The 12,841-nt window shown below is 49.3% G+C and overlaps 1 protein-coding gene across 1 annotated transcript in view; it reads left to right on the forward strand.

Annotated features, from left to right (window-relative positions):
- Trap1 (TNF receptor-associated protein 1) overlaps window positions 1-12,841 on the forward strand; it is a 34,048-nt gene that overhangs the window by 21,004 nt on the left and 203 nt on the right. The window contains exons 10-17 of the mRNA NM_001039001.1: window positions 315-435; window positions 1,095-1,164; window positions 4,064-4,211; window positions 7,384-7,569; window positions 7,889-8,027; window positions 8,588-8,673; window positions 9,223-9,368; window positions 12,642-12,714. Coding sequence (NP_001034090.1) covers window positions 315-435; window positions 1,095-1,164; window positions 4,064-4,211; window positions 7,384-7,569; window positions 7,889-8,027; window positions 8,588-8,673; window positions 9,223-9,368; window positions 12,642-12,714 — 969 coding nt within the window. The remainder of the gene's footprint in view (window positions 1-314; window positions 436-1,094; window positions 1,165-4,063; window positions 4,212-7,383; window positions 7,570-7,888; window positions 8,028-8,587; window positions 8,674-9,222; window positions 9,369-12,641; window positions 12,715-12,841) is intronic.

Below are 12,841 nucleotides of genomic sequence, written 5' to 3' on the forward strand. Positions count from 1 at the left end.
TGGTAGGGAAGCCCATGCTGACTTTGGCCTAGAGGCCATGGTTTGCTGGTTCTGACTTCTAGTACATTGTAACTGTTTTGGGGGCGCCTTAGACTTGATTGATGTTCCCTGTTGGGTATGGCTAGGGGAGGCTTCACTTGTGGATTCCAGCAGAGCCAAGACGGGAGGAATGGTGTCCATTCTCACCATGGCCCTGTTTACCCCAGGGCTCATTATCCATGCAACCCATGCTCTGTCCTCAATCTTCCCTTCCTTCCTCCCCTTATCTGGTGGGTTCATCTGGTGCTACCTGATCATTACTTCTTTTCTCCCAGAAACCATCCATGTTTGACGTGAGCAGGGAGCTGGGCTCCAGTGTGGCACTGTATAGCCGCAAGGTGCTCATCCAGACCAAGGCTACGGATATCCTGCCCAAGTGGCTGCGCTTCGTTCGAGGTACTGTTGTGACACCCAGACTGACAGTGACCCCATGTCCGAAGTGTCATGACCATGTGTTCTCGTGCCGCCCACTGTATTCACTTCTGTGTGTCCCAAACCATCCTTACCTTGCCGGACTCAGCATGGGGCAGGCAGGAGAGGAGCTCAGAGCCTCTGGAAGCAGCCTAGCTGGTTGAGGAAGCACAGGGGTATTGTTTGTTCATGTTTAGAAATTCAGCCTGAATATCAGATTTATGCATGAATTTTGCCGGACCTGAGATTATGGTTCAGCAAAGAGTTCAGCATTTACTTTCATAGCACAAAGACCAGTGCTATCCATGATACAGTTGGGTTTTTTTCTCTTTCTTTTGATACAAGGTCAGGCCTCAGTCTCTGAGTTCTGAGATTACACAGTAACTTAGTACTTTGAAGTTGAATGCTGGGATGGTTGGTATGTGCCAGTCTTGCCCTGAGAGCGTTTTACACAGGGACTGCCATACTGCCCACTGCCCCTGAGCAGGACTGAGGAGTAGTGAGCGCTCCCTGCCCTTCCTTCTCCTCCTTTACGGCTTGCATGAGGCCAGGCAGTGGGGAAAAGCCAATTCAGAATGTGAAGGCCTCAGGTTATGGTTGAGGGCCCATGGGTACAGGGGTTCTAATGTTCCCTGTCTTCTCAGGTGTGGTGGACAGTGAGGACATCCCCCTGAACCTCAGCCGAGAGCTCCTGCAGGAGAGCGCCCTCATCCGGTAAGCCCAGCTGGCAGCGGGCAGTGCACTCTTGTGAGGGCTGTCCTTGACTTGATTCTGCCCCAGGTGTGCTTCTCAGAAGCCAAGAGCAAAGGGGGAAGAGAGGCCTGAAGGCAGGATCCCTCCAGGACCTCATAGGTATTCTGACCTCTGGAGTTTACTGCTGAGCAACTCATTCTGTAGTCGGGAAGAGTTTGGGTTTGGCTGGGCAGCTGCTGAAGTTGAACCCAGGAAAAGTGCTCTGCTGGGCCCAGGCTGAGGCCTGCACTGTCGGCGCCTCAGCTTGTATCTTAGGAAGCACGAGTGACAACTACACAGTTTATTCATCCGGCTCTTAGGTGGGGGATACGTTTCTGTCCCATTACATACAAATTATAATGAACGAAGAAAGAACTTGGTCCTTCCCCTCGGCCCACTCTGATGTTGCTGACCCCACATGGGAGAATGCAGAGCAGCACTGCAGGGCAGCTCTAAGCTCCATGGTGGTGCTTTTCCCCTGCTGGTGGTGAAGGTGGGCAGTACATGTGTCGGTACGGGCTCTGGATGGGAAGTGCACAGCTGACTTGCTCCCCACTAATGTAGCCTAGCTTTGAAGAGTTATGGTATTGGGACATGATCCTACTTGTGACCCATCCCTGACATCCAGCCTGGGTATGGTACAGTTGGAGGGATTCTAGGATAAGGTGGGGGTCACCCCCTAGAACCAAGAATATAGCTGGCTTGGGTCTGGGATGCTCTTCTAAAACTAGGAGGTCAGGCCTGTGGAGACACAGCTCCTAGACTCCTAGAGCTTCAGTGCCCCAGTCTAACTGAGCAGCTGTGTTGGGCCCTGAGGCACTGTCCCTCCTTCCTGTCTGTGCTTGGGGGGCTGGGTGGTCAGTCTGAGCTCACCCTTGGAAGGAGGAATTGCTTAGTTCAGAATGTGAGAGAACCAGGAACTTCCCAAGTGGGGCGAGGCCTGCTGTGGGCCTTCTGAGGCTTGTTGTCTTCCTGATGCCATCTTCTTCTCTGTGTGTTGGGGTGTCACCACCCTACAAGGATTTCTTTCTACCTAGAAGAACTTGAGAACCAGCAGTTGGCCTTGCTGTGTCATTGTCACTGTCTGTCCACAAGCCCCAGTGGGTCTGCTGCCTTTATCCCTCAGTTGTAAGCACCCAGGTTTTTATGATGTTGTGTGTTTCCTAGGAGACAATGTAGTAGAGTGGAGAGGGAGCTGACAGGGAAAATAAGGACTGTCGAGAAAATTGGGGATCCCTTATAGGAGCATGGGCGGCTCAGGCAGCTGCACCAGGTCCACTCCAGCCAACAGCCCACATCTTAAACTTCAGTATTTCCAAGCTTGTTTAGCCATGGCCAGAGAATTATTGGAATCTCGAGAAGAGTTGATTTCTGGCCTGAGGAAGTCTTGTGACTCTCTCCTCATGAAGAGTGAAATGTCGTCACCACAGTGGGGAGCCATCTCTTGTCTGGTTCTGTTCATTCACTGAGTGATTGCCAACTGGTCTGTCCCTTGCTCCTGGTGGCAACATCATATGGAGGCTCGCCTGCCTTTCCCAGAGGGATCCCTTTGGCACTCAGGCCAGCCACTCTGTAGAGTGGCCTTGTCCTTGGAAACGGCTGATGCTCCCAGGAGAGAACACAGGAGGCTGTCCTGTGGGTGCAGCAGTGTATGCTTGCCCTTGGCTAGTGATGCTCACTTTGACACTCTGGCAAGGGAAGTTTTTAAGGCTTCTCTCCATTCGGGACTCTTGCTCTTCCAATGCGAGTCATGTGCAGGGGGAGGCATGTGAGCTCGTGCACACACATTGTTGGTTCTTGGGGTTTTTTCCCTCTGTTTTTGTTTGTTTTTCCTACCCCCGAGCTGCCTTCCCAACTAAATTATTAGTATCTTATTCATGGATTTTTAAGTAGTGCTAGGTTGAACTCAGAGATTCATACATGCTAGACAACCCCTTTCACTAGTATTCAGTAGTATTTTAAAATCATTTACTGCTTGCTTGTTGTGCTGATTACCCATTTTAGTCAGGGAGCAATCCATTCCTGTCAATATGTATCTTATCCTCATATTATTCTGACTTGGCACTGCCTTTGCACTGACTTCTGTCCCTTTAACAAGCCTCACTGTGCCCCTTGTGCTGGCCCAGGCACACCAGGCACTGGGGTTCATGGCTCTGTTTTAATCACAGCAATAGAAAACCTAGGACAGTGACCGTCTTTTACTAAAGCCTACTTCTGTGCACTTGATCCTGATTGCCTTTATGGATAATGCAGTAAAAACGTCCTGATCACAGAGTCACACTTTGCCAAGTTACACAGTGTGCGTGTGATATGCCCAGTGTGTATGTCTCAGGCTGTACAGTGTGGAACATGTACCCTGAGCTAAAGACAAGAAGCCCTGCAGTGTAGGTGCAGCCCTTCTGTGTCTACATACTGTGCTGGAACTTATCCCCACTGGGGTTTTCCTGGCTGGGCTGGGGTGGGTTGGGTTTTTTGGAGCAGACCTTTCCTCCTAGCTCTAGGGCTGTTGGACAGTGATTCTGGTTGGCTTCATCATGACCTGCTTTAACCCTGTTGGTAGTGATTTTGTCACGTGTTTCAGTGCAAGCCCCTCTCCTTATTTCTCATATGTGGTCCCTGCTGCTGCTCAGGATAGACACCTTGAGATGTCCACTGTTGATTGTCCTGAGGGACTGTCAGTCTGTACCTCCACCCTCCTGCAGGGCATCCTAGTGAGCTTCCGTTAGGGAGCAGCACAGCACCTTTTGTTCTATAGTTTCCCTTTGGCTCCAGCTACGCCTGACTGCTCCTTCAGTTTCTGGTGTGTACGCATTTCTCTTGCCCCCGTAGCCCTGGTACTTGAAAGAAACTCTGTTGACAGTGAGTGACTTGTGTTCTGTAGGAAACTCCGGGACGTTCTACAACAGAGATTGATCAAATTCTTCATTGACCAGAGTAAAAAAGATGCTGAAAAATATGCCAAGTTTTTTGAAGATTATGGCTTGTTCATGAGGGAGGGCATTGTGACCACCGCTGAGCAAGACATCAAGGTAGGTTGATCTCCGTCCTCCCTGTCAGCTTCAGCCCTGTTGCTACAGAGGAAGCTGGCAGAGGCTGTCCTGGATGTTGTGACAAGTCACATGCGTCACAGTGGGAACACTGCACTCCTGCATCTGTTCTGGTAGACACAGCAGGTCTGTATGTGTCCTTACCTGTGTTAGCCAGGGTCCAGTCACTGACAGAACACGTGACAAAGCCACTTAAGGCCACAGTTACCTGCTTCAGATACAGAGGTGTCAGTCAAGTGCGATGTGAGTGTGGCTGAAGTCAGAACAGAATTCCTGTGACTGTCTTTTCTCTTGCTTTTACCTGCCCCCAGTCTGTGATGGTGCCACCCACACTCAGGAATTAACTGGGTGCTTCTCAGTTAGCTGTCTGAGTGCTCTCTTCAGTCAACTCTGGCTCCTTCAAGTTGGCTTTCTCAGGTACTTTGTCACTGGGGAGCTAACAGAACAGAGTGCTTAGATCTGTACCAACTGCTGGAGTCCACTGATGCAGGGGAGGGCTTGGAGCATCCTCCCAGGCCATGCAGAGGTGTGGTTTGCATCTCCTAGGCACTTCTCCATCCAGGTAGTGTGGTGGTCACAATCAGACATCATACTCCTGTCCCAGGTCAAGGTCTCTTGTCTCTTGACACCCTGGCCCCAGCATCTGGCAGGAAGAGAGGTGTTGTGGGTTTAAGGAAAGTACAGAGAGCAGGGGTGAGGGTGGGTTAAGTTAGTTAAGTTTCCTTTTGCTGTGATGCAGCACCACTACCAAAAGCCCCTTGGGGATGACAGGGTTTGCTTGGCCCACATTTATAGTCTTATGAACGGGAACTAAGGCAGGGACTGAAGCAGGAGCCATGGAGGAGTGCTGCTTACAGGGCTTACTCAGTCTTTGTTCTTATGTACGCAGGACCACCTGCCCAGGGTTGGTGCCACCCACAGAGGTGCCCTCCAACACCAGTCATTAATGAAGAGAGTACCCATAGACTTGCCTATAGGCCAGTAAGGAGGCATCTTTCTCAGTTGGGATTTGTTCCCAAGTGACTATAACTTATGTCGAGTCGTCAAAAACGAAAAACGTAGGGGTTAGAGATTTAGCTCAGTGGTAGAGCACTTGCCTCGCCAGCGCAAGGCCCTGGGTTCGGTCCCCAGCTCCGGGAAAAAAAAAAGAAGAAATACTAAAAAAATGTAAAACGTAGTCAGTAGCCACTGTGTACTTGGCAGAGTTCTTTGTGTTTTACTTCTTTTCAGCGCTGAGCTAAATCCCCAACCCCCAGAGTTCCTAACACTACCATTGGCAGGGTGATTGCTGAAAAAGAGTACGTTTGTCCCTGAATAGTCTGGCTCCGTGGCTCCTCCCTGGGACTTCTTCCACCAGGTTAGCAGCAGGTTCCAGCTGTTGTCCATCACCGTGACAAAGGAGCTGAGGAGATGACTTTCAAGGAGAGAAGTGACCCTTTGGCATGGATATTACACTTGGAGCATGTGGTGACAGGAAGCAGAAAAGAGAGAAGGGGCTACAGACAAAGGACACACCCCCAATGGTTCTACCACCTAGACCCCAGTCTTAATGCCTGTCATTTCCTGTTAGCCCAGTTAGCCATGAGCTCATGCGTTTGTCAGTCATGTGGTCAGCAGCTTCAGCTGCTTTGGGCAGCCAGCTCATGAGCTCTTGGGAGCATTTATGATCAGTACGTGACACATTCACTCTTGTTGACCTCACTTTTCTTTTTTTTTTTGGAGCTGGGGACCGAACTCAGGGTCTTGAGCTTGCTAGGCAAGTGCTCTACCACTGAGCTAAATCCCCAACCCCCCTTGACCTCACTTTTCAAGATTTAGTCATCTGCAGAGGTATCTGTGGGTACCTGTGAAGGCCGGGAGTGTGGTGCAGGGTGTCCTTCCGGCACTCTCCATCAGCCCCTTTAGGGCACCATGACTCGTTAAGAGCCAGGACACCCCATGGAGCTAGGGTTAAAGGTGTGTGAGACACCCAGTCACTATGAGTGCTGGGATCTGAATCCCAGCCCTTGTGAAGATTGTGTAGCTCCTGTAGTTGCTGAGCCTTTTCTCTAGCCCCTAGTCTCACAGTTAGTTAATAGCATCTAATAGCATTTGCTGAGCCAGGCAGGGCCTTTTCCGAGTGCTTGGAATACATTTTTTTTTAAAAGATTTATTTATTCATTTATTATATATAAGTACACTGTAGCTGTCTTCAGACACACCAGAAGAGGGCATCGGGTCTCCTTACAGATGGTTGTGAGCCACCATGTGGTTGCTGGGAATTGAACTCAGGACCTCTGGAAGAGCAGTCGGGTGCTCTTAACCGCTGAGCCATCTCTCCAGCCCAAAAGCAGAAGTTTTTATTTCTTTTTTTTTTTTTTTTTTTTTTTCCCCAGAGCTGGGGACCGAACCCAGGGCCTTGCGCTTGCTAGGCAAGCGCTCTACCACTGAGCTAAATCCCCAACTGGAATACATTTTTAACTAGGTGTATTTGCGCATGATGAGAGCCAGATGTACCTATGATGTGGATGTGGCCATACCTGGTCTTGGCAGTTCTGTAGGTCTGTCTCTGTCTACTAGGAGTTCAAGGCATAGTAGCGTGTTCATTTGGATCTGTCCCAAATTTGGATACCTTATATACCCTTTCCTCAAGGTTGTGTGCTGGGATGGTCAGTGGTGACAATGTCTTAGATAATGTAGCATCCAGCTGACAACTCCAGGGACCTACCTCTGTTCTTTGTTCTACACGGCCTGTGAGGGCTGCATTGCTTGTGTGTTTGTGTCCTGTTCCCATAAGGCCGGCCCTTCTCTTTGCCACATACTCCAGTAGCCAGAACTGGTAACGAACACTACTTACTGGCCCCAAGGAGGCTGGGAACTGTCCGGTTGTCACTGAGGAAAAAGAGAAGATACTGAGCCCTGAAGTAAGGTCTGCTATGAGTGGGAGCTGGACACCCTGAGATAGCTTACCCAGCTCTACAGGAGGCCTTAGGCCACTAGGTTCAAAGGTTTTCTCACAGTTCTATATATCTTCAGTGGGGTTCATCTGAAACTCAGAGTCCACCATGGTCTTTCGGGACCAGGCTGGGGAGCCAGAAAGCTGCAGAGTCTGAATTAGGAATCACGCTCAGGTCTTGGCTCTGGAGTAAGCAGTGACTTGCCCATGTGTCTGCAGGAGGATATTGCAAAGCTGCTACGGTATGAGTCCTCAGCCCTGCCTGCTGGGCAGCTGACCAGCTTATCAGACTACGCCAGCCGAATGCAGGCTGGCACCCGCAACATCTATTACCTGTGTGCCCCTAACCGTCACCTGGCTGAACATTCACCCTATTATGAAGCCATGAAGCAGAAACAGACTGAGGTAGGTGGGCTCTGTCTTGCTGCTGGGCCAAGAATGTATCTTACGGTGTCTGAGCGCTGAGGGAAGGGCTGAACTCCCTATTCTGCCTGAGAGAAATTGACTGACTGAGGCGCCGGAGGCTATGTGGTGTGAGGCAATGCCCGGTCTGTGATGTGGCTGTCATTGCCCCTGCGTGGCAGGGGGACTTATTCCTGACTAATGTGTGCATGTGGCAGGGCAGCCAGAGCCCTCAGACTCCTCTGTGGGGTGTTGCTTAGGCCCCACACCCCAGTGTCCACAGCAGTGCACTCTGCCGCAGCTCACAGACTTGAACCTGCAGGTGCTCTTCTGCTACGAGCAGTTCGACGAGCTCACTCTGCTGCACCTGCGGGAGTTTGACAAGAAGAAGCTGATCTCTGTGGAGACGGACATCGTCGTTGATCACTACAAGGAGGAAAAGTTTGAGGACACATCTCCAGGTTGACTCCCATCTCTCTCTGGGGGCGTGGTCCCATGCGGTTGTTGGATGTATCCCATGGGGCTCTGTTGACCTGCCCATGAGTGCATAGCATTCCTCACTTGGGCTCTGGTTCAGCAGTCTGTAAGATGCTGCTTGGGAAAGTCGTAACAAGCAGTGGGCAATGTCCAGGGCCCAAGACACAGGGGTTCCTGCTTCTCCTGGGAAGGCTCTTGTAGTTCATCTTAAAAAGAGAGTTGGAAGGAACTGCTCCCACTACTCTCCTCCCTGACCCCCTGTCTTTTTTGTAGCCCAGGTTGGCCTTGATCCTCCAGCCTCACTATTCTGAGATATGTGCAACTTTGGTTGGGCTCAGATTTTTATTTTTAAGTCCTAAAAAATTTAGAGGCCGGGGGCAACCACAGGTGTTTTTAATGTTTTCTGTGTAGGTGAGAAGTATTTCCAAGTGCCTCTGTCCCTAGTTTCTAGTGAGGTAGTATGGCTAGAGACAGCCTGGGAATGTGCTAAGTGGAGGCCACAAAGTGCAAAGTGGCCCTAGCTTCATTCACTCCTCTTGTACAGCTGGTGAGCGCCTCTCTGAGAAAGAAACAGAAGAGCTAATGGCATGGATGAGAAATGCACTGGGGTCCCGTGTCACCAATGTGAAGGTAAGGCCTCTCCCCAGTTATCGTGCAATGTGATGTCCTTTCAGAGGTGGTGGTAGCTCTGAGTTGTTGGTCTAGTGTGGCCCCATAGGAAGGAAGGCACTGAGGCCAGGGTGAGGACTCCTGCCATATTCCCAAGGCCACGGCATAACATCTCACCATTAAAGCTATGTCTCAAGCCCACGGTCTGCTCAGTGCTGGTCTAGGCCTGCTCACAGCAGCTGCTTCTCTGCAAAACCTTCTTTGCTTCCCTCTAACCAAGGGGTCTTGTTTGTGCTTCCTGTCATGCTGAGACCTCACATGAGCTTCTCAGGCCCTGCCTCTCCTCACAGGATGGTCTCCTAGCCTCGGGGCAGAAGGATCTCAGCCATCCAAGTCTGTACCTCAGACATCTTGCTGTGCTAATTGCCTGGAGCAATAGATACAGAGCAGTGCCACCACAGGGCCAGTCTACCTTCCCCCTGGTGACCTAGTTAACTTCACCATGCTTTAGACCCTGTCACCCCTGGCCCCTTAGTACTGGTTCCTCCTCATCCTGGCCCTTGCTTGCAGGTGACTTTCCGCCTGGACACCCACCCTGCCATGGTGACCGTGCTAGAGATGGGGGCTGCTCGACATTTCCTGCGCATGCAGCAGCTGGCCAAGACCCAGGAGGAGCGTGCTCAGTTGCTACAGCCCACACTGGAGATCAACCCCAGGTATGCCTGGGCTCCAGCACGCGCCTGTTGTGAGCATAGGACCTTCTGTCTGGAGAGCTTTAGTGTATGAATGTAAAGCTTCTATGCCATCCATGTAAGGCTGTTCTATGAGAAGCCCCTTGGAATTCAGCACAAGTTAAAAGATGCTCACTGCAAGTTTAAATGGAACGTTGCTGATGTAATTTGTTTCCCATTTCCCTACTAGAGTTCCGTTTCCTTGAGTTAAACCACAGACCTGACATTTTCTCACTTTGCCTGTTGTTGGTTCTGCCATCTCCATCCATAAAGGCATTTGAGCTCCCTGGGATAAGTAGCAGGATACAGTTTTCAGCCAGCGCTCACTGTGTGCATCCACCTTAGCACACAGTTCACTTGTTTGATAGATTTGAGTAGCTTACAACTTGGAGCTGTTAGGAACAGGGTTGCTATGAACCTGGCTGCTCTAGAATGTGCTGTCCACAGTGGTCCAGGCAGTGTGAGCTGCCTCAGCCTGTCCCCACAGGAGGCCTAGGTCGTGATGTGGTGAACACCTTGCATTCAGTGTTCATTTGTAGTTTGCTTATTTGAGACTATGTGGCCTGGAGCTTCCTCTGTAGACCAGGCTGGCCTCTAGTTCGCACAGATCCACCTGCCTCTGCCCCTCTGCCCCTCTGCCCCTCTGCCCCTCTGCCCCTGCTTCTGCCTCAAGTGATGGAATTAAAGGTATAACCACCATGCTAAGCCATTTGCAAATACACAGTTAGCTTCACATTCTGTTGTTTTATGGTATCTTTTGATAAGAGGAAGATCTTAATTTTATTATGGTTGAATTTATAAGTCTTAGTTGCTTTATGGTTTCTACGGAATCTGTTCTTTCTAAAAGGCTCTATCATTTAGGTTTGGGTTAATTCTGTCTTAATCTGGTCTGATTTTATCTCATTCTGTCAGAAAGTCCCGGGGTCTAAGCCTCACCAGTCCTCTTGATTTCATGTTTTGTCCATCCTGCTGGATTGACCTCATCGTCCTTGAGTCTCCTAGGCAACAGTGAGATCGAGGCACATAGACTTTTCCTCTGTGAGGTCCTGGCTACTCTTGGATCTTGACTTCTTATATAAATATTCGAGTTAAGCCTGAGAAAACACACAGATACTGGCATACTTATGGGGGTTGGAACTTTTTCAGTTTTGTTGCTCTGAGGCAGTGTTTCTAGGAGTAGCCTAGACGGATCCTGAAAGTCAAAGACTTCTGCTTCTGCTTCCCGAGTGCTGGCATCACAGGCCTATGTCACAGTCTTTAGTTATTTGATGTCCTTACTGGCTGTTTTAAATTTTGTTTTTTAATCGTTGAAATGTATAAGAAGTAAATTGGTTTTGCATATAGCAATAGGGGTTTTTTTGTTTTCTTTTGTTTTTTTGTTTCGGTTTTTTGAAACAGGGTTTCTATGTGTAGCCTCTGGCTGTCCTGGAACTCTCTTTGTAGACCAGGCTGGCCTCAAACTCAAAGAGTGAGCATAATCCTGAGTGCTGGGATTAAAGACATGCTTTACCACCTAAGCAACAGTTTTAATGAAGTTACAGAGTTGCTAAAAATGTGAGAAAAAAATCTATAGCTTCCTCACTCCCCACCAGTGGTGCCTGGCTTGGTTTATTTTCATTTCTCAAGAGATAATTGTATTATTTTCCTCATCTGTGTATGTGCACACAGATGCAGGTGTTCACAGAGGCCAGAGGTGTTGGAGACTGCTGGAGTTATCTTGTTACGAGCTGCGTGTTACGGGCTTGGGGGCCAAGCCTGAGTCTTCTCTGTGCTGTATGTGCTTTTAGCCACTGAAGTCTCTCCACCCCTTGATTTCCTCTTTGACTTGTATGTATTCAAGATTTTGATATGGCACATCATTTTTTTCACTTTGTGAGCATAAGTTGTTATTAGAAACTGTGTAGAAAGGTTTTTCCCTGTTTTCTGAGCCAGATCATTATGACTGGGTTGAGAGGTCTCAAGCGGCCTTGGCTAGCAGCAGTGAGCCGTGCTTCTACTCCCTCACAGGCCGGCATGATGTTACGACTCCAGAGTAGGTGATTAACATGTCAGCCCGCTAGTTTTGGTTTTACGAGTGACAAAAATGCCAAAGGACTCTGATTTCAATCTTGTTTTTAGACTTAGTATGACGGTCACATGGTTCAGAACTCAAAAAGGCATTGATTGATGGGAAAAGTTTTCAGGTAATGTGTAATAAGCAGCACATGCTTCCTCCCTCCCTCCTCAGGACCACATGCTGTGTGTGTGCAGCCCATGGCAAGGCATTAAGAGTAGCCTTTTCTCCAGCTTTGTAGCTTCCACCGTGAGAGTGCATGTTTACATGTGTTCTGTTGTGCCTGAGAGAGCTTGCTATGGTCTCAGTCCTTCCTGTGTTCTATGCAGAGGTTTATAACGTCAACATCCCTGTCATCACTTGTCAAATGTCTTACTTTCTGCTCTTCTCCTAAGTGAAAGAATTTTTTTTTAAGATTTAGAGTACATTGTCACTGTCTTCAGACACACCAGAAGAGGGCATCAGATCCTGTTACAGATGGTTGTGAGCCACCATGTGGTTGCTGGGAATTGAACTCAGGACCTTTGGAAGAGCAGTCAGTGCTCTTAACCACTGAGCCATCTCTCCAGCTCATAAGTGGAGGTTTAATCCTTAGTTGTATGCTTCCTGTAGGGTTACACTAGAGGGTTTCCCTGTGAAAGAAGCTATCGTAGACTCAGGCTTACCCTTCCCTTCTTCTAGGTCTGTATTTCATGTGTATCAGCGTTGGTTCTGGAGTTGGTTTGGAACTAAGTTCCTAGGTGAGAATGAGTTGGCCTTTGGCTGGTTGGCCAGCACACATCCTTATTATTGCACTTCTTGCTCGTGAAATGCTGCCATCTCTAGGCACTATGTTTGAGTCCTTGGGTCTCTAGGAGCATTCCTGACTGTCAGCGTCTCCATCCCCTCAGTGCCTTCTCAGTGGTCTTTCGTGCTATTTCCCTATCCATGTAGCGTTCCTAAAAGCATAGAGTTAGTTTACAGACACTTCCCTTTACTAGTGTGGATCGAGCTTGCCACTCAGCGCCATCTGCATTTTTTGATGTTGACACTCTCAACAGTGATTGTTGCTCTTTCTAGATTACTTCTAGAATCAGTGTATTTTTTCATGCTAGGCAGATGCACTGCAGTCCTTTGAGTGTTCTAGTAATCCTCGTGTAGCAGCAGATGCCCCGGGTTGGAAACGCTTAGCCTCAGCTGACTTTGCTGTTGGTTCGCTCATGCAGGCACACACTAATAAAGAAACTCAACCAGCTGAGGGAGCGTGAGCCGGAGCTAGCCCAGCTGCTAGTGGATCAGGTAAAGTCTGACTGGGTCCATCCTTCTCTGCCTTGGGGGTAAGAAGCTGCTCTCTTGCTGAGGGTCAGATGTAGGTCAGGCTGTCCCTGAGCCCCCGATTGTGATTGTACTATGCCATCCCTGTGTT

Source organism: Rattus norvegicus, chromosome 10 (genome assembly GCF_036323735.1).
Source record: "Rattus norvegicus strain BN/NHsdMcwi chromosome 10, GRCr8, whole genome shotgun sequence".
NCBI classification, from domain to species: Eukaryota; Metazoa; Chordata; class Mammalia; order Rodentia; family Muridae; genus Rattus; species Rattus norvegicus.